The sequence below is a fragment of the Engystomops pustulosus genome, chromosome 3, assembly GCF_040894005.1.
Source record: "Engystomops pustulosus chromosome 3, aEngPut4.maternal, whole genome shotgun sequence".
NCBI lineage: Eukaryota > Metazoa > Chordata > Amphibia > Anura > Leptodactylidae > Engystomops > Engystomops pustulosus.
In genome coordinates this window covers 218555356-218578129 of record NC_092413.1, presented here as the reverse complement: position 1 = coordinate 218578129, position 22774 = coordinate 218555356, and the positions used below count along the sequence as shown (strand labels likewise).

Here is a 22774-nt window from a genome sequence, read left to right as displayed (position 1 = left end):
ACCCTCGTTGACCATTTTATTTGTTAGAACTGTCGGTCATCGATGTAATCCTTCGAATCCGAAGCAGTCCACAGCAGGCACGGTCCTGGAAGACAAAAATAACACAAACACACAAAAAAGGGCACGCAGGGGGGGACAGGCTTGTTGTCTAGGTGGGGGACATGCTCGTTGTCTAGGGGGGGGGACATGCTCGTTGTCTAGGGGGGGACATGGTCGTTGTCTAGGTGGGGGTACATTCTCGTTGTCTAGGTGGGGGTACATGCTCGTTGTCTAGGGGGGGTACATGCTCGTTGTCTAGGGGGGGTACATGCTCGTTGTCTAGGGGGGGGCATGCTCGTTGTCTAGGGGACATGCTCGTTGTCTAGGGGGGGCATGCTTGTTGTCTAGGGGGGGCATGCTTGTTGTCTAGGGGGGGCATGCTCGTTGTCTGGGGGGGACATGCTCGTTGTCTAGGGGGGGGCATGCTCGTTGTCTGGGGGCGGACATGCCCGTTGTCTGGGGGGGACATGCTCGTTGTCTAGGGGGGGACATGCTCGTTGTCTAGGGGAGGACATGCTCGTTGTCTGGGGGGGCATGCTCGTTGTCTAGGGGAGGACATGCTCGTTGTCTAGGAGGGCATGCTCGTTGTCTGGGGGGGGCATGCTCGTTGTCTAGGGGGAGTGGAATATGCCCCCCAATTATATACATAAATATACATTGGTGCCAGTGGATGCGTTGAAGGTATGAGCAGTGGCGTGGCCAGGGGGTGTGGTTAGGGGGCGTGGCTAGGGTGTGGCTTCTGTGGGTAAAAAAATCGCCGCGGCGCGCTTCGCGCGCCGCCATTTTGTCCCTCTTTCTCCTCCACAAAAGTTGGGAGGTATGGATACAGTCAGCTCACAGAAACCACACAGACCCCCCCCCCCGCGATCGCCCCCCCCCCCTCTTCCTCTTCCCTGGATCACAAGAAGAAGCCTTCTCTAAGTGCAGGATGAAGACCAGCTTTGACAATGAGAAACGAGCTTACAGGGTAAGTGCCTGTATACATGGGACTGTATGGCTGGTGGGTATGTTACATGGGACTGTATGGCTGGTGGGTATGTTACATGGGACTGTTTGGCTGGTGGGTATGTTACATGGGACTGTATGGCTGGTGGGTATGTTACATGGGACTGTATGGCTGGTGGGTATGTTGCATGGGACTGTATGGCTGGTGGGTATGTTGCATGGGACTGTATGGCTGGTGGGTATGTTGCATGGGACTGTATGGCTGGTGTGGCTGCGGTGGATGTTACATGGGACTGCGTGGCTGGTGCAGGCTGAAGTATATGTTACATGGGACTGGGTGGCTGGTGTGGCTGAGGTTTATGTTACATGGGTTACTGGGGGCAAGGCGGCTGTATGTAGCTGTGTTACTAGGGATGAGGTGTCTGTATGTAGCTGTGTTACTGGGGTGAGGCGAATGTATGTAGCTGTGTTACTGGGGGCGAGGCAGCTGTATGTAGCTGTGTTACTGGGGGCGAGGCAGCTGTATGTAGCTGTGTTGTATAGTAGTTTATAGTTTAGAATAGTTATATTCCTGTACATAGGAGGCAGTATTATAGTAGTTATATTCCTGTACATAGGAGGCAGTATTATAGTAGTTATATTCCTGTACATAGGGGGCAGTATTATAGTAGTTATATTCCTGTACATAGGGGGCAGTATTATAGTAGTTATATTCTTGTACATAGGGGGCAGTATTATAGTAGTTATATTCCTGTACATAGGGGGCAGTATTATAGTAGTTATATTCTTGTACATAGGGGGCAGTATTATAGTAGTAATATTCTTGTACATAGGGGGCAGTATTATAGTAGTAATATTCTTGTACATAGGGGGCAGTATTATAGTAGTTATATTCTTGTACATAGGAGGCAGTATTATAGTAGTTATATTCTTGTACATAGGGGGCAGTATTATAGTAGTTATATTCTTGTACATAGGGGGCAGTATTATAGTAGTTATATTCCTGTACATAGGAGGCAGTATCATAGTAGTTATATTCTTGTACATAGGGGGCAGTATTATAGTAGTTATATTCTTGTACATAGGAGGCAGTATTATAGTAGTTATATTCTTGTACATAGGGGGCAGTATTATAGTAGTTATATTCTTGTACATAGGGGGCAGTATTATAGTAGTTATATTCCTGTACATAGGGGGAAGTATTATAGTAGTTATATTCTTGTACATAGGGGGCAGTATTATAGTAGTTATATTCCTGTACATAGGGGGCAGTATTATAGTAGTTATATTCTTGTACATATGGGGCAGTATTATAGTAGTTATATTCCTGTACATAGGGGCAGTATTATAGTAGTTATATTCTTGTACATAGGGGGCAGTATTATAGTAGTTATATTCCTGTACATAGGGGGCAGTATTATAGTAGTTATATTCTTGTACATAGGGGGCAGTATTATAGTAGTTATATTCTTGTACATAGGGGGCAGTATTATAGTAGTTATATTCTTGTACATAGGAGGCAGTATTATAGTAGTTATATTCTTGTACATAGGGGGCAGTATTATAGTAGTGATATTCTTATACATTGGGGGAAGTATTATAGTAGTTATATTCTTGTACATAGGGAGCAGTATTATAGTAGTTATATTCCTGTACATAGGGGGCAGTATTATAGTAGTTATATTCCTGTACATAGGAGGCAGTATTATAGTAGTTATATTCTTGTACATAGGGGGCAGTATTATAGTAGTTATATTCCTGTACATAGGGGGCAGTATTATAGTAGTTATATTCTTGTACATAGGGGGCAGTATTATAGTAGTTATATTCCTGTACATAGGGGGCAGTATAATAGTAGCTATATTCCTGTACATAGGGGGCAGTATTATAGTAGTTATATTCTTGTACATAGGGGGCAGTATTATAGTAGTTATATTCTTGTACATAGGGGGCAGTATTATAGTAGTTATATTCTTGTACATAGGGGGCAGTATTATAGTAGTTATATTCTTGTACATAGGAGGCAGTATTATAGTAGTTATATTCCTGTACATAGGGGGCAGTATTATAGTAGTTATATTCTTGTACATAGGGGGCAGTATTATAGTAGTTATATTCCTGTACATAGGGGGCAGTATTATAGTAGTTATATTCTTGTACATAGGGAGCAGTATTATAGTAGTTATATTCTTGTACATAGGGGGCAGTATTATAGTAGTTATATTCCTGTACATAGGGGGCAGTATTATAGTAGTTATATTCCTGTACATAGGGGGCAGTATAATAGTAGCTATATTCCTGTACATAGGGGGCAGTATTATAGTAGTTATATTCTTGTACATAGGGGGCAGTATTATAGTAGTTATATTCTTGTACATAGGGGGCAGTATTATAGTAGTTATATTCTTGTACATAGGGGACGGTAATATAGTAGTTACATTCTTGGCTATCAGAGAAGGTATTTTAGTATTAAGTTGTATTCTCTTTAAAAAAGAAGCGTTATTCCTGTATAAGGGAGGCATATATATGAGTTTCTTTCTCTGTGCTGTACAAGTTGATTTAGACCTTCTATAAACAGTTTGTATGCAGTTTAGTAACTCCACCCACATCACATGGCCACGCCTACTTGTTTTGACCCCACCCACAGAATGGGGCCACTTTAACAGTTTTTTCCAGGGCCACTTTAAATTCCCAGTCCGCCCCTGGTCATCTCTCTAGATTTCCCCTATAAGTTGTGTTCCTCTAGGTTTGATGTTGATGCCATATATTCAGTTAACCCCTTCTGCAAACCAATATCGCAATATAACCCCTGTAACTTCTACAAGGTGACACGACTCATCTCATCACCGTAACCCGCTGAGACCCCCTCCCCTCATTTGCTGACAACAATTACAAGAGAAATAGTAAACTAATTTATTAATCATTTGCTATGTACAAGTTTAATGGAGAAATATTTGTATGAAACAATTAAAAATAACAATTTTTTTTTTTTGTACAAACAGTGACGGCAGTGACAGGAGGCGGAGCCCCAGGATTCAGGTCTCTTCCTATTGGACGTGTCTTCTCCTGCGTCGGGCTGGACGGCTCGTCTCATCACCCTGTGGCCGCGGTGTGACAGCGGGGACAATACATGGCAAGGCTATAGCGGGACAGTAATAAGCTGTGTACATGGGCAGAAAGTCAACCAGGGCCTGGAATATCCACTTAAGAATTGATAGGATAAGGAGCAAATTATCTACAGACTTTAAGTCTTTCAGTGCCGAAATTTGCCTAATACTGAGATTATATGCAGGAAAATCTACCACCAAAATCCATCCTGATAAACCAGGGACATTACTCATAGATCCAGGCACCGCGACTGTGGTATCTTCTTATATGTGTTATCCATGGCCTCCTTCCTTCTAAAATCAACTGTTATAATTATGGTAATGAGCCAACAGAGCTATGGGGGTGTTACCAGAACCCTTCTGCACCTTCACAGGCTGTTACACTGAGCAAATAATGTCTCACCCAACCCCCTGTTCTCTCCATCCTCCCTCTGCCTGTGTAATCTAGCAGCAGCAGGAAGTGCAGGAGGTGGGGGAGAGCTGCTCTATTCATTGTAACATCCTGTGAAGCTACAGCATTGAGGGGCTCTGGAAACACCTTCCAGAACTCTTTAAGCTTATAATAATAAAAGTAATAATAAAGTGGATCTATGAGTAAAGTGCCCCTGGTTTATTATGATGGATTTTGATGCTAGATTTACTATTCTGCTGCTGGTGCAGTCACTGTGTACATACATGACATTACTTATCCTGTACTGATCCTGAGTTACATCCTGTATTATACCCCAGAGCTGCACTCACTATTCTGCTGCTGGTGTAGTCACTGTGTACATACATGACATTACTTATCCTGTACTGATCCTGAGTTACATCCTGTATTATACTCCAGAGCTGCACTCACTATTCTGCTGCTGGTGCAGTCACTGTGTACATACATGACATTACTTATCCTGTACTGATCCTGAGTTACATCCTGTATTATACCCCAGAGCTGCACTCACTATTCTGCTGCTGGTGTAGTCACTGTGTACATACATGACATTACTTATCCTGTACTGATCCTGAGTTACATCCTGTATTATACCCCAGAGCTGCACTCACTATTCTGCTGCTGGTGCAGTCACTGTGTACATACATGACATTACTTATCCTGTACTGATCCTGAGTTACATCCTGTATTATACCCCAGAGCTGCACTCACTATTCTGCTGCTGGTGCCGTCACCGTGTACATACATTACATTACTTATCCTATACTGGTCCTGAGTTACATCCTGTATTACACTCCAGAGCTGCACTCACTATTCTGCTGCTGGTGCAGTCTCTGTGTACAAACATGACATTACTTATCCTGTACTGATCCTGAGTAATATCCTGTATTATACCTCAGAGCTGCACTCACTATTCTGCTGCTGGTGCAGTCACTGGGTACATACATGCCATTACTTATCCTGTACTGATCCTGAGTTACATCCTGTATTATACCCCAGAGCTGCACTCACTATTCTGCTGCTGGTGCAGTCACTGTGTACATACATGACATTACTTATCCTGTACTGATCCTGAGTTACATCCTGTATTATACCCCAGAGCTGCACTCACTATTCTGCTGCTGGTGCAGTCACTATGTACATACATGACATTACTTATCCTGTACTGATCCTGAGTTACATCCTGTATTATACCCAAGAGCTGCACTCACTATTCTGCTGCTGGTGCAGTCACTGTGTACATACATGACATTACTTATCCTGTACTGATCCTGAGTGACATCCTGTATTATACTCCAGAGCTGCACTCACTATTCTGCTGCTGGTGCAGTCACTGTGTACATACATGACATTACTTATCCTGTACTGATCCTGAGTTACATCCTGTATTATACCCAAGAGCTGTACTCACTATTCTGCTGCTGGTGCAGTCACTGTGTACATACATGACATTACTTATCCTGTACTGATCCTGAGTTACATCCTGTATTATACTCCAGAGCTGCACTCACTATTCTGCTGGTAGAGTCATTTTGTGCAACCTTTATTAAACTAAAGAGCAGCATTCATAATTATGCAGGTTTCAGAGCTGAAACTTACGGTTTGTGAAGAACATTTTGAGATCTATAGTAAGATGTAACTCAGGTATATGTTGACTGCACCAGCAGAATTGTAAGTGTAGCTCTGGAGTATAATACAGGATGTAACTCAGGATCAGTACAGGATAAGTAATGTCATGTATGTACACAGTGACTGCACCAGCAGCAGAATAGTGAGTGCAGCTCTGGGGTATAATACAGGATGTAACTCAGGGTCAGTACAGGATAAGTAATGTCATGTATGTACACAGTGACTGCACCAGCAGGAGAATAGTGAGTGCAGCTCTGGAGTATAATACAGGATGTAACTCAGGATCAGTACAGGATAAGTAATGTATGTACACAGTGACTACACCAGCAGCAGAATAGTGAGTGCAGCTCTGGAGTATAATACAGGATGTAACTCAGGATCAGTGCAGGATAAGTAATGTCATTTATGTACACAGTGACTGCACCAGCAGCAGAATAGTGAGTGCAGCTCTGGGGTATAATACAGGATGTAACTCAGGATCAGTACAGGATAAGTAATGTCATGTATGTACACAGTGACTGCACCAGCAGCAGAATAGTGAGTGCAGCTCTGGGGTATAATACAGGATGTAACTCAGGATCAGTACAGGATAAGTAATGTCATGTATGTACACAGTGACTGCACCAGCAGCAGAATAGTGAGTGCAGCTCTGGGGTATAATACAGGATGTAACTCAGGATCAGTACAGGATAAGTAATGTCATGTATGTACACAGTGACTGCACCAGCAGCAGAATAGTGAGTAAAGTAAAATCAGGGTTTGTTAGTAGTCTGTTATGATGGAGACACATAGGTCCATATAGGAATTATTTTGCTTATTTTTTTTAATTTCTTTATGTAAATGGGATAGTGATCAGTATCAGCAGGTGTTATGTTTCATTCAGTGTTGATGAAGTCTGTAGCAGATTTAATACAAATCGCACTTTTTTAGAGACAATACAAAGAAGTTCCCAGGTCTCGTCGTCATATCTAGAAACTCTCCTATATGCAAGTTATGTTGTGCTATTTAACGTATATTAGACAAGTGTTAAGACTGGATACACCTGGTACCATACATCTAAGGAGTGCAGGATCCTCGGGGGTGGAGACATGAAAAGTTTTGGGGGTGGAATTCAACCTGCCAGCAGCTCAGGGGAGGAGTAAGTCGAGCAGCATCAGGTTGGCCTCCGGCACCACTGCCCGAGTTCTGGAGTTAAATGATAATTGCCATTGAACACAGGTGCACAACATGGAGGTATAAGAAAAGAGGCTTCAGGATTGTGTTATTCATGGAGATACAAGTATTACTAAAACTTGACCATCACATTGGTCCACCCTTGGGACCTTCCAATAATAATCGTTTAAAATACCAAAATTTGGTGCAGAAAGATACCTGACTTGGGGGATTCGTCAAACCACGATGACCATAGAAACCCAACCCCGTACTCATGTCTGTCTTGAGCTATGAGAAGATCTACGTTCCGACCTTAGAGGCCTCAGACCCTAATACATATTTATCAGGTCTCATCTACATAACTGTATGAAGCTGATCCAGAATAAGTTGCCCATCGCTTCCTCTATCTCCCTCTGATTCTATATCCAAGAACATTGGGGTCCTATCTTCTCATAGTACCGGCAGTATACGGTGGCTCACAAGGTCCAACGTTTGTTTCTCCTACTTAGTATTCATCATCACGCTCAACCTGCAAGTTCTTGGCCACCTTCCACATCTGGTATCTAGTAGAGGAACTTTTTGATTATTTTTTACATGCGCCTATTTTTAGTCCATTGATAACATTTCTTATGCTCCTGAACCCAAGGGGGGGGGGGGTTGATCAGTGAGATTATTACCTTTATTATTATCTCCTACCTGGAACTTCTACTTGTAATCTCATTGTTTGGACTTGGTCATACATTTACATCCAATAAGTCTTGGTCTAAGTCAAAGAAATTTGCTGTAAGGTTCACTGAAGGCTTCTAAGTCATGGTTGTACGCTGGTCGAGATGGTCTACCCTCTTCATAATTCTGGTACGTTGCACATTAGTAAGGGACTTGATCCTACTAGATTGTCCCTCAATGTGCTTTCGTATGTGTAAAGCCCTTTATTTAAAGTTTGAAGAACAAACATTTTACCCATTAAAGGGGTTGTCCTAAATTTTAATGTTATCCCCTGTCCACAGATAAAGGGACAACCCACAACCAACCGCTAGCGTCCCAACTTATCAAGAGTATGGTGTCCAGGTCCCAATAAAAAATGAGTGGCAGATTAAGCTTACACTCTGCCACTACATTCAGACTCTGTGTCTGAGATAGCTGAAGGCTGCACGTGACTATCTTGGCCAGTCCCGTAGAAAACGAATGAGGAGGTAGGTAAATCCACTCAATTCATCCCTTTCCTTGGATGGTGGTGGTGGACCTGTCTACAGGGCAATGGATTATTCTTGTGACAACCCCTTTTGTTGTGGTATGGCTTCAAATCTCATTACTCTATCCTAAACTCTCCTGACCAAACGCGCGGAGATATCTCACCAACATCCAGAGTTTACGAGACACAGTCAATCTCTCCTTTCTAAAAATCCAATGTAGAACTATGAATCACTCACCAACATTATTGACCATCCAATGTGTGGTGTGTGGTCTTTTCTTGCATGTTTTTTTAGTGCTTAATATGTTGTAATGTGGAGATCGGCCAGGTGCAGGTCCCTTCCTTCTTCCGAATGAGCCACCACACCCGTCCTTGGTTTGTGTTTGGTATTTAGTCCTGTTGAACTAAAGAAGACCATTCACAGCCTATGAACAGGTGTGGTGATGTTCTTGGAAGACACAACGTTTTGGGATCATGGATAATATCTCAGAAGGTGATATTGCACCCATCTAAAACCATCAAACCTCAAGTCAAGTGGCCAACCAAAGATCCATGGGCCTACGCTCTAATTCTAGGAGGAATATGCAGTCATGGCAAAAGGAAACGTTTAATCAATGAAAGAATTCAACCTAGGTGCCAAGTGAGACCCAATCTGCATGCAATATATTTACATCAATATTGTGTAATACGAGCGAGGAAAAAAAAAAATATTGGACAATGAATGAAGTTGGTGGAGCTTTCCAGGCGTAGGATCTGAGCAGAACATCATCCAGCCAAAAATATCATTGACATTTTGAGAAATTCCTAAATTTTACTCTGAGGTGGAGGTTGACTTTCTGCCTTGGTAGTTCTAAATCAAATAACTATGTGCATCAATGAAGTAAGAAGTCTTAGATTTCATTTTGCTCGTTCAGTTCATTCATATCATTGGTGAAGCTGTCGTACTCTGCGGAACGTGTGGACATCCCCAAGTATTGCCTTAGAAACTCGCTAAACCTCTTCTGATTGTTCCATTTACGCGCTGACTTCCGGACACCGATGAAGCCACCGTAACGCTTCTGAAGATCTTTTGATGGACCCATAAATTTACGGTAGCTGTATTTCCCTTTTACAAAACCACCAAATCGCTTGGCCATAGCATTTGTAGGGTCATGCAAGTCCCCTAGTTCATCAGGACCGGTGCTCATCCCAAGAGTGGCCTCTCCACCGTCGATGCTGGTATCTTCTTCTTCTCCATGCTCATGGATTAGGTTGCTAAGTTTGGACAATCTTTTCTCATCCTTAATTTTACTCAGATCCACCATTTTTGTGAGATCCCTCAGTCGCTTGAAGTTACTGGTGAACTGGTTGTCTTCCAGGTTGAAGGGTTTGAAGTCTTCTTCGAAACTGTCCATGCTGAGTTGTATCGATGACTTTATGAGAACCGTTTTGCAAACACCCCACATAGAACTCGAGTAGATCTTTCCTTCGCATTCGACAATGCAAACCTAGAGGGGCAAAAAAATATGTTATTCCATGGTATAGGGTTTAAGACAGGGGTACGGTATCCAAAATTTTCCTAAAACATTAGTTTTGAGGCAATTGGGCCACATTTACTAAAGCCCCTGCACCAGTTTTCTGTGGGACTTTGCACGTTATTTTATGTTCAAACTGCTTGCATAATTATTTAAGAAGTGTCACAGCTGCACTATTCCAGACGCGACACAAAATTCTTCACATTAAGGGGCGTTCCGGTGGACCATGCACCATCATGCAGAGTCTGACAGAAATGTGTTGCAATCCCCTTGTTAAAGGTGCACCAAAAGAAAGTAGTTGAAGCAGTACCGGGGGCGCCGGCTTCATGAAGAACAGGTGCCACAAATCCTGAATCTAGCATTTTCCCCGGTCAACCCCTCCCCCTTTCCCTATCCCAGTCTGGACAATACTGCTCCCTGCTCCCACCTTCCACATGGATAAAATGGCACCAGAAAACACCAAAATCAAATCATCGTCTTAGTAACCTTCCATTGCCCACTCTCACCCAACTTCTTACCAATTCAGCTGAAACCACGCCCGGACACTCCAGCCATCCATTCCATTGCTTCTCAGACTTGCGCACAGACCCCCGCTTGATATGTATTTTCAATTCCATCCAAATAGTATGAAACCTTTGGACCTCCCCTATCCCTGGTGCGGAGCTATCCAACCAATGTCTGGCTATAGTTTTCCTCACTTGATACAGGATTTTTGAAATTGCCAATCACACCCCTTGAGTCCTTCTACGCAGCCCAGAATACATACCTTATGGTCCCTTAGGACTCTAACCACAAATACCCTCTCAATCAACTGTAGCACTTCCCCCCACAACAAATCCAGCACTCCGCATGTCCAAAACTTGTGTAGTCCATCCGCTCCATTCACACCACACCGCGGACAACAGGCATCTACCCTCAATCCCATTTTCCACAAAACTGAAGCAGTCCTATGAAATAAGAATAGCTGGGGTCTTCTCTGAGCCACACAAATAGATGATACCCCTGGAGATGCCTCCCCCTATTCCTCATCTGTAAGTTCCCCCGCCTCCATCTCCCAGCATCTCCTTGTCTCCACCATCGGGTCCCCCAACACTTTGTCCAGAATCGTACCATACAACAAAGAGGCCCCACATATGTTTGGCTTGAAACCAGTGTAACAGACTGCACTGTTTTTGATAAATGTGCCCCCTTGTCTTCAGGTGGACCATAGATTTTTCAATGGGAACCAATAATTTGCAGTAGGATAGAATAGAAGAAAATGCAACCAAAAGTAAGTACTATGTGCCCTCACTAGGGTTGAAGAAGCTCCTATCACAAGACTACATGGCCTATATATACTATATGAGGAGATCAGCAAGAATAGTTGGTGAACCAGAAGAAAGCCACTGCTGAAGTCACTGTTACAACTATGTCTATTATACACGCACAAATCATGTTTTAGCTTAGTACATAAGCCTTCTTCAGGTGCTAATCACCTACATTGATCCATCTACCTATCCCTCTACTATTCCAGCTGATGGCAGCAGGGAGATAATAAAGGTATCAAGACAGGAAAGAAGTGTGAGCCATTCCACAACCTCTGTCCCTGTCTACTTTACGACCTTGCGCGGGCAACATCTGGACGGCGGTCCCTACCCTGGATAAGTGTGTAGTACAGTAAAATAGACAAAGAGACTCAAAACAGACAACAAGGCTGATTCATTCAAACCTGGTCAAAAACCAAGATGGCAACAATGTACAAAATCGTAAAGCAGAAGAGTAGTCAAAGTTCAGGCAAAGGGTCAGAATCACTGCAAAATCACAGCAGATTATCACTAAATCTCACAAAGAGCCGGAAATACGGAAAGAAAATCAGTAGCAAGATCAGGTAATATGAACTAGAAGTTATATAAGGATTTGCGAAAACCACTCCAAAAGCTGATTGGAGCAGTGCTCCGTCACTCCTATAAGACTGTGTGTGGACCCATCCCCTGTAGAATGGTCAGTCAGCCTCCTGCAGTTGTTATATGTATAAATATTCCTATTTTATAGTTACAGGCCTTTACTTATAATTTGCTGGGCTTACGCAGCTGCTGCTTGGCACTAAGTGCTACCGCTCACTATACAATAACCATAATGCCCAAATCCTGATGTAACTTTATTATATTATCCGACCTGTATTCCTTTCATGACAATCTCAGCTTTGACCCTGAAACATTACTGTATATTTATCCACATAAACTTTCCTATTTTTGCTAATTGCCCGGCCTAGTGCACTCATCTCTTCCATTACTGCCGGATACCACATTCATTATGGTATCTTAATAAATCTATCCACTCCTTTCAATGACAAAGTGATAAAAAACATGAATAAAATCTCATCTGGAACATTTTGGCCTTCCATTTTGTTAAAACTACAAAAAAAAAAACATTTCTGGCTTATTAGCTGTAATTGTACTGACAAATTAAGTGAAAACTCTATTTTGTGGTATTTATGGACACGTTGTGCATCCAGTGTATGAACTTAATGGGCTAAAATATAATATTGTATCTAAACTATAACCTTCCCCATACATGACAACTTGACTTTAGTAGACCTTTAAGCCCCGCCCATGTTCCCGCCCATTTGGTTCCTCTCGTAGAGGGGGGTCTTCTACTTGGAGTGGAGTTTCTGAAGCCCAACCACCATTTCAGGTAGGGACATTCCTACATTTATTGAGACTGTTCCACTGAACTCGAGACAGTTGACAAGTATTTAATTAAGGGATTTCCAGGAATTAGCATAGATAGACCATTACTGTCCAATTGGTGGGGCCTGACAACCAGCAACGAACCCATAGCAGTTAGCGACCTAATCTGTGTAGTGGCCATAAGCCATAACTGCAACTGTGGTTCCCACAGAAGAGAATAGTAGCTGGGGCTGCAGTTACAACCTCTGGCCACTACATAGAGTAGGGAGCAATTTGCTAGCACCTCTGTACCATAGGTTAACACCAGGCCAATAAGTTATTGAGTTGAGAGGAGAGGTTGTTGTCCTCCACTAGGTTTTCCTTGACGTCCGACTCCTTGGATATCCATTAACGTAATTTTCTGGAGAACATAGGTATGATATCCAAAATTCTCCTAAATCATTAGTTTTAGATGTATCACTTTTGTGCGCCTAAGGGTAGTAGTTGCGCCTCAATTCTGGTGCACTTCTGGTGCCAGATTTATCACAAGCTACAACCATCTGTGATAAGTTAACCCCTTCTTGCCGCAGCAGGAATGGTGTTATTTAATATTCCATGCCATGTACTGGGAAGCGGGAAAAAAATTCCAAATGCAGTCAAATTGGTAAAATAACGCATTTGTGCCGTATTCTTGTGGGCTGGAATTTTACGGATTTCACTGTGCGCCCCAAATGACAGGTCTACTTTATTCTTTGGGTCGGCGCGATTACGGGGATACCAAATTTGTATAGGTTTTATAATGTTTTCATACATTTAAAAAAATTAAAACCTCCTGTACAAAATTTTTTGGGGGGATTTTGCCATCTTCTGGCACTAATAACTTTTTTATACTTTAGTGTACGGAGCTGTGGGTGGTGTCATTTTTTGCGGATTTTGATGACGTTTACAATGCTATCATTTTTAGGACTGTGCGACCTTTTGATCACTTTTTATAGAATTTTTTTTTTTTAATGGCAAAAAAGTGCCATTTTCGACTTTGGGCGCGATTTTCCGTTACGGTGTTAAACGCAGTGAAAAACGGTTATTATATTTTGATAGATCGGGCATTTTCAGACGCGGCGATACCTAATATTCCATGCCATGTACTGGGAAGCGGGAAAAAAATTCCAAATGCAGTCAAATTGGTAAAATAACGCATTTGTGCCGTATTCTTGTGGGCTGGAATTTTACGGATTTCACTGTGCGCCCCAAATGACAGGTCTACTTTATTCTTTGGGTCGGCGCGATTACGGGGATACCAAATTTGTATAGGTTTTATAATGTTTTCATACATTTAAAAAAATTAAAACCTCCTGTACAAAATTTTTTGGGGGGATTTTGCCATCTTCTGGCACTAATAACTTTTTTATACTTTAGTGTACGGAGCTGTGGGTGGTGTCATTTTTTGCGGATTTTGATGACGTTTACAATGCTATCATTTTTAGGACTGTGCGACCTTTTGATCACTTTTTATAGAATTTTTTTTTTTAATGGCAAAAAAGTGCCATTTTCGACTTTGGGCGCGATTTTCCGTTACGGTGTTAAACGCAGTGAAAAACGGTTATTATATTTTGATAGATCGGGCATTTTCAGACGCGGCGATACCTAATATTCCATGCCATGTACTGGGAAGCGGGAAAAAAATTCCAAATGCAGTCAAATTGGTAAAATAACGCATTTGTGCCGTATTCTTGTGGGCTGGAATTTTACGGATTTCACTGTGCGCCCCAAATGACAGGTCTACTTTATTCTTTGGGTCGGCGCGATTACGGGGATACCAAATTTGTATAGGTTTTATAATGTTTTCATACATTTAAAAAAATTAAAACCTCCTGTACAAAATTTTTTGGGGGGATTTTGCCATCTTCTGGCACTAATAACTTTTTTATACTTTAGTGTACGGAGCTGTGGGTGGTGTCATTTTTTGCGGATTTTGATGACGTTTACAATGCTATCATTTTTAGGACTGTGCGACCTTTTGATCACTTTTTATAGAATTTTTTTTTTTAATGGCAAAAAAGTGCCATTTTCGACTTTGGGCGCGATTTTCCGTTACGGTGTTAAACGCAGTGAAAAACGGTTATTATATTTTGATAGATCGGGCATTTTCAGACGCGGCGATACCTAATGTGTTTATGATTTTTACTGTTTATTTATATTTATATCAGTTCTAGGGAAAGGGGGGTGATTTGAATTTTTAGGTTTTTTTATTATAATTTTTTTAAACTTTTTTTTATTTTTACTATTTTTCAGACTCCCTAGGGTACTTTAACCCTAGGGTGTCTGTACGAGCCTATCATATACTGCTCTTTAGTGTATGTAATGTCTGTAGTAGTGTCTGCAGTGTCTGTATTATCTGTACTAGTGTCTGCAGTGTGCGTTATGTCTGTACTAGTGTCTGCAGTGTCTGTACTAGTGTCTGCAGTGTATGTAATGTCTGTACTAGTGTCTGCAGTGTATGTAGTGTCTGTTCTAGTTTCTGCAGTGTATGTAGTGTCTGTACTAGTGTCTGCAGTGTATGCAGTGTCTGTAGTAGTGTTTGCAGTGTATGTAGTGTCTGTACTAGTGTCTGCAGTGTATGTAATGTCTGTACTAGTGTCTGCAGTGTGTGTAATGTCTGTATTATCTGTACTAGTGTCTGCAGTGTATGTAGTGTGTGTATTATCTGTTCTAGTGTCTGTAGTGTATGTAATGTCTGTATTATATGTACTAGTGTCTGCAGTGTATGTAATGTCTGTATTATCTGTACTAGTGTCTGCAGTGTATGTAATGTCTGTATTATCTGTTTTAGTGTCTGCACAGTGTATGTAATGTCTGTATTATATGTACTAGTGTCTGCAGTGTATGTAATGTCTGTATGATCTGTACTAGTGTCTGCAGTGTGTGTAATGTCTGTATTATCTGTACTAGTGTCTGCAGTGTATGTAGTGTGTGTATTATCTGTTCTAGTGTCTGCAGTGTATGTAATGTCTGTATTATCTGTACTAGTGTCTGCAGTGTATGTAATGTCTGTATTATCTGTACTAGTGTCTGCAGTGTATGTAATGTCTGTATTATCTGTTTTAGTGTCTGCACAGTGTATGTAATGTCTGTATTATATGTACTAGTGTCTGCAGTGTATGTAATGTCTGTATGATCTGTACTAGTGTCTGCAGTGTGTGTAATGTCTGTATTATCTGTACTAGTGTCTGCAGTGTATGTAGTGTGTGTATTATCTGTACTAGTGTCTGCAGTGTATGTAGTGTGTGTATTATCTGTACTAGTGTCTGCAGTGTATGTAATGTCTGTATGATCTGTACTAGTGTCTGCAGTGTATGTAGTGTGTGTATTATCTGTACTAGTGTCTGTAGTGTATGTAATGTCTGTATTATCTGTATTAGTGTCTGCAGTGTGTGTAATGTCTGTATTATCTGTACTAGTGTCTGCAGTGTATGTAGTGTGTGTATTATCTGTTCTAGTGTCTGTAGTGTATGTAATGTCTGTATTATATGTACTAGTGTCTGCAGTGTATGTAATGTCTGTATTATCTGTACTAGTGTCTGCAGTGTATGTAATGTCTGTATGATCTGTACTAGTGTCTGCAGTGTATGTAGTGTGTGTATTATCTGTACTAGTGTCTGTAGTGTATGTAATGTCTGTATTATCTGTACTAGTGTCTGCAGAGTTTGTAATGTCTGTATTATCTGTACTAGTGTCTGCAGTGTATGTAATGTCTGTATTATCTGTACTAGTGTCTGCAGTGTATGTAATGTCTGTATTATCTGTACTAGTGTCTGCAGTGTCTGTAATGTCTGTATGATCTGTACTAGTGTCTGCAGTGTATGTAATGTCTGTATTATCTGTACTAGTGTCTGCAGTGTATGTAATGTCTGTATTATCTGTACTAGTGTCTGCAGTGTGTGTAATGTCTGTATTATCTGTACTAGTGTCTGCAGTGTATGTAGTGTCTGTATTATATGTACTAGTGTCTGCAGTGTATGTAGTGTGTGTATTATCTGTTCTAGTGTCTGTAGTGTATGTAATGTCTGTATTATATGTACTAGTGTCTGCAGTGTATGTAGTGTGTGTATTATCTGTTCTAGTGTCTGCAGTGTATGTAATGTCTGTACTAGTGTCTGCAGTGTATGTAGTGTCTGTTCTAGTTTCTGCAGTGTATGTAGTGTCTGTACTAGTGTCTGCAGTGTATGCAGTGTCTGTAGTAGTGTTTGCAGTGTATGTAGTGTCTGTACTAGTGTCTGCAGTGTATGTAATGTCTGTACTAGTGTCTGCAGTGTGTGTAATGTCTGTATTATCTGTACTAGTGTCTGCAGTGTATGTAGTGTGTGTATTATCTGTACTAGTGTCTGCAGTGTATGTAATGTCTGTATTATCTGTACTAGTGTCTGCAGTGTCTGTAATGTCTGTATGATCTGTACTAGTGTCTGCAGTGTATGTAATGTCTGTATTATCTGTACTAGTGTCTGCAGTGTATGTAATGTCTGTATTATCTGTACTAGTGTCTGCAGTGTGTGTAATGTCTGTATTATCTGTACTAGTGTCTGCAGTGTATGTAGTGTCTGTATTATATGTACTAGTGTCTGCAGTGTATGTAGTGTGTGTATTATCTGTTCTAGTGTCTGTAGTGTATGTAATGTCTGTATTATATGTACTAGTGTCTGCAGTGTATGTAGTGTGTGTATTATCTGTTCTAGTGTCTGCAGTGTATGTAATGTCTGTACTAGTGTCTGCAGTGTATGTAGTGTCTGTTCTAGTTTCTGCAGTGTATGTAGTGTCTGTACTAGTGTCTGCAGTGTATGCAGTGTCTGTAGTAGTGTTTGCAGTGTATGTAGTGTCTGTACTAGTGTCTGCAGTGTATGTAATGTCTGTACTAGTGTCTGCAGTGTGTGTAATGTCTGTATTATCTGTACTAGTGTCTGCAGTGTATGTAATGTCTGTATTATCTGTACTAGTGTCTGCAGTGTATGTTATGTCTGTATTATCTGTACTAGTGTCTGTAGTGTATGTAATGTCTGTATTATATGTACTAGTGTCTGCAGTGTATGTAATGTCTGTATTATCTGTACTAGTGTCTGCAGTGTATGTAATGTCTGTATGATCTGTACTAGTGTCTGCAGTGTATGTAGTGTGTGTATTATCTGTACTAGTGTCTGTAGTGTATGTAATGTCTGTATTATCTGTACTAGTGTCTGCAGAGTATGTAATGTCTGTATTATCTGTACTAGTGTCTGCAGTGTATGTAGTGTGTGTATTATCTGTACTAGTGTCTGTAGTGTATGTAATGTCTGTATTATCTGTACTAGTGTCTGCAGAGTATGTAATGTCTGTATTATCTGTACTAGTGTCTGCAGTGTATGTAATGTCTGTATTATCTGTACTAGTGTCTGCAGTGTATGTAATGTCTGTATTATCTGTACTAGTGTCTGTAGTGTATGTAGTGTCTGTATTTTCTGTACTAGTGTCTGCAGTGTATGTAGTGTCTGTATTATCTGTACTAGTGTCTGCAGTGTATGTAGTGTCTGTATTTTCTGTACTAGTGTCTGCAGTGTGTGTAATGTCTGTATTATCTGTACTAGTGTCTGCAGTGTATGTAATGTCTGTATTATCTGTACTAGTGTCTGTAGTGTATGTAATGTCTGTATGATCTGTACTAGTGTCTGCAGTGTATGTAGTGTGTGTATTATGTGTACTAGTGTCTGCAGTGTATGTAATGTCTGTATTATCTGTACTAGTGTCTGCAGTGTATGTAATGTCTGTATTATCTGTACTAGTGTCTGTAGTGTATGTAATGTCTGTATGATCTGTACTAGTGTCTGCAGTGTATGTAGTGTGTGTATTATGTGTACTAGTGTCTGCAGTGTATGTAATGTCTGTATTATCTGTACTAGTGTCTGCAGTGTATGTAATGTCTGTATTATCTGTACTAGTGTCTGCAGTGTATGTAGTGTGTGTATTATCTGTTCTACTGTCTGTAGTAAGTAATGTCTGTATTATCTGTACTAGTGTCTGCAGTGTATGTAATGTCTGTATTATCTTTACTAGTGTCTGCAGTGTATGTAATGTCTGTATTATCTGTACTAGTGTCTGTAGTGTATGTAATGTCTGTATTATCTGTACTAGTGTCTGGCTGAGCTCTGCTGCTAGAAATGAGCTGCTCGGCAAAGGGGCTCAGTGCTTACTTCTCAGTTAACGCCACCTTCGGGCTGGAGTGTTTTTGCGCCTAAATGAAAAGTCACAAGTGATGAATATCATTAGGCGCAGCAAAACATCTGGATTGGTAAGATAGATGACGGAAACCTGGTTAATTTTGCTGCACGGCTAGTTTGGCGTATAATCGCAAAAATGGCGCCAGTATGAAAAGCCGCAAAAACAACAGAAAAAACGAGTGATACATTCGGCCCATTGTCCTCAGGTTCATCATACATTTGTCAATGGGTACCAAAAATTAGCAGTAGGACACAATGGAGATCCTTGAAGTTGGATGGATCTATGAAGGACTCAAACTATTCGTGTCTTACATGAGGTTCTGTGAGTCCATCTGTAAGTCATTCACTCAAAATCAAAGAGACAAATTCCAAAAAATTCCAAAAAAAAATCAAAATAAAGCAAGAAATTCTAAAACTAGTCCCACAACTAGAAGGTCTACGAAAATCGTTGTACACAAGACATTTGGGGAGATTCTTCCATTCTTGAAGGTCAAAAAAGGATGTTAAAGATACATAATCCAATTAAGGAGACGAAATAAGTCGTAGCAGAGGCGTATCCTATCCCTAGTAAAGGGGTTAAACTGTGCAGCGCGGGGTTAATTAGAGCCGCCACTAACAGGCAGGTGGCATGGCTAGAGGCGCACCACTCGCTCTACGACAAGGAGATCGGCCTGGCACATCTCGTCATTGTCCTGTCACTAATTATCTCATGTGCCCTTTACATAGGCACCAGCTCTCCACGTACGTTCCGGGTTTCACGTGCGTCACGCTCGCCTCTGGCCGCAGCTTTAACTAATTAAAGGACCCTCAGCGCCGACTTTCCTAAAATAACCACCGTCTAGGACTCTTTGTAGGTGACGGGAATGATGGACTTGCCATTTCTGGAGGACACTTCACTCCGGAGTTATTACACATTACAGCTCAGGGTTTGCGGAACACTTTATTAGGGCTATAGGGGGCGCTGTTGTATCGGTGTTCATGGTCCTACCGGATGAGAGTCTTTCATCTCTGGAGCTGTGGATCTGAGATGCTGCTGTTAGGTCACATTTAGCAAAGACAAAGGGCAAGGCATTGGATACGCATACAAAAAAATTAGTTTCCAAAAACTTTAATAAAAATACAAAACGTGTAACTAAATCTCGTCAGGATGTTCTGCTATAATGTCAGTTTTTTTATGTTCCTACAAGCCTGTGTCTGTTGCCTGAGAGATGTAAGGATCTCTTAGCTCTTTTCGTTGTAAACTGTGTGAGATTTTTTAGCAGAGAAAAACATAAACATTGTTACAATCCTAGGTAAAAACAAAACAGCGGGATGACTCGAGTCATCGGGTCGAGTGTACTTTGCAATGTGTGATCTTGTTACTGCAATCTGCAGGCAACCACAAAAAAACAAAAAAACACAGGTGGCAGTTATAATTTTAGAATTTTTATAAAATTTTTTTTGCATATAATATATATATATTATGCACTAATGTTCGAAAGTTTAGTAGGGTCACTTAGAAATATCCTTATTTTTAAAAGAAAAGCACATTTTTCTCTTAATGAAGCAAACATTAAAGGAAACCTACCACCATGGATCTACCTATTAAGGTAGATCGGGTGGTAGGTGCCTCTATTATACGTGAGGATAGCGCTTTTAAGGGCGCCGAACATATCTGGTAGGAGCATCTAAGAGGCTACTGGGGCGGGGAGTAGCCGCGCCGTGTAGGCTCAGCTCTGGCTACTCCACGCCCCAGTAGCCTCTTTAGATAATTAGCATATTAAGGGAATAAAAGTTATAAACAGATACAGGGGACATGATGATTAGCCCTTAAAAGGGCTAATCCTCACATCCAATAGAGGCACCTACCACCTGATCTACATTAATAGATATATCCGTGGTGGTAGGTTTCCTTTAAATGAATCATAAATACCCTCTATACATTTATTAATGTGGTAAATGACTACTACCGTATTTTTCGGACTATAAGGCGCACATAAAAGCCTTGGATTTCCTTGGAAATCCAAAGTGCGCCTTATAGTCTGGTGAGCCCTATAGAAGGGCAGCGGACCCTACTTACATAGGTCCCCGCTACCGGAGACAGCAGATCTCCAGCGGGAACTGCAGACCACGCGGCACGAACAACTTTTGCCGCGTCGGTCTGCAGTTCCCGCTGGAGATCTGCTGTCTCCGGTAGCGGGGACCTATGTAAGTATGGTCCGCTGCCCTCCTCCACCTCCCCCTCACCTTCCCCGCGTCGCGTCTCGGCGTCGCGTCTCGTCCCGTCGGGTCTCCACTCCGCCCCCGGACCTCCGCCACGCCCCCGACCCTGCGCCTTATAGTCCGATGCGCCTTATATATGGAATTATTACATATATAAGGCGCATCGGACTAATGCGCCTTATATTCCGGTGCGCCTAATGGCCCGGAAAATATGGTAATTCTAGCTGCAAATTTCCGGTTTTTAATGCAATATCTACACAGTGGGGCACATTTACTTACCCGGTCCATTCGCGTTCCAGCAGCGGCTTCTCGGACGAGCGTTCGGGTCTTCCGGCGATTCATGAAGGTCCTGCGCCCGATGTCCACCAGGTGTCGCTGCTGCGCCGAGGTCCGCCGAGTTGCGTCGGAGTTCACTGATCTCTTCCTGGTGCATGTGAGTATGGCCCGTGCGACCAATTTTTTGTTTTAAATGCGGCGGTTTTTCCGAATCCGTCGGGTTTTTCGTTCGGCCGGGCCCCTCGATTTCCATCGCGTGCATGCTGGCGCCGATGTGCCATAATCCGATTACGTGCGCCAAAAACCTGGGGCAATTTATGGAAAATCGGCGCAAATCGGAAATATTCGGGTAACACGTCGGGAAAACGCGAATCGGGCCCTTAGTAAATGACCCCCAGTATGTAATATTATGTCACGTGTTGGCTGCAGGTGATTGGATTGGACTCACGGGATGTAAGTACTTACCGGTAACACCTGTGATTGGTGCTGTTAACCGGCCGATCACTGCCGGCAAAGCTTCCGGCAGCATTAAAGAACCAATGACGTGTGGACGCCACCATCTTGGCGCTTCCCGTGACGTCATCTGGGAGCGACAATCTTTTGCTATGACAACCTCGGGTCGCACAAACACCTGAGGCCGTCTTGTTTTAGGCTATCTATTGCACTGTGCAATTTGCACATTGCAATAGATGATGTGTACACTGTAGTATGTCAGGATATGGTAGGATCAATCAGACAACCTAGTGCTAAAGTACCCTAGAGGGTCTGAAAAATATTTGAAATTCTTAAAAAAATAAAAAAAGTTGAAAAAAAATAAAATAAAAAAAATAAACTGATATAGAAATGATTTAAGTATAAATAAACAGTAAAAATCATAAACATGTTTGGGATCACCAGGTCCAAAAATGTCCAATCTATTAAAAAAATAACGGGGTTAGTGAAAAATGCCACTTGTTTGTCATTTTGAAAAATATAAAAAGTTTTTAAAAAAGTGATCAAAAGGCCGTACAGTCCTAAAAACAGTAGCATTGAAAATGTCATCAAAAGTTGCAAAAAATGACACCACCCACTGCTCTGTACACCAGTGAAATACGTAAAATTCAAGCTCAAAAGAATACAGCTTAAATGCATTTTTTCATCAATTTTACTACGTTTGGAATTTTTTCTCACTTCCCAGTACACGGCATGGAATATTACATAACATCTCTATGAAGTGCAGTTTGTCACGCAGAAAACAAGTCCTTATACAGCTCTCTACATGGAAAAATAAAAAAGTTCTGGATTTTTGAAGGTGGGGAGTGAAACATGAAAATGCAAAAAACAAAAATGGCCTGGTCATTAAAGGTTAATGGTACACTGTGTCTGCTAATTGTGTAAGAAAGCTAATGGATGTTTAGG

At 41.6% G+C, this 22774-nt stretch overlaps 1 protein-coding gene across 1 annotated transcript in view; it reads right to left on the bottom strand.

Moving 5' to 3' along the window:
- Window positions 1-9087: 9087 nt before the first annotated feature.
- Window positions 9088-22774, bottom strand: part of PNOC (prepronociceptin) — a 102362-nt gene continuing 88675 nt past the window's right edge. Inside the window, exon 3 of the mRNA XM_072143847.1 lies at window positions 9088-9981. Coding sequence (XP_071999948.1) covers window positions 9385-9981 — 597 coding nt within the window. The 3' untranslated portion in view covers window positions 9088-9384. The remainder of the gene's footprint in view (window positions 9982-22774) is intronic.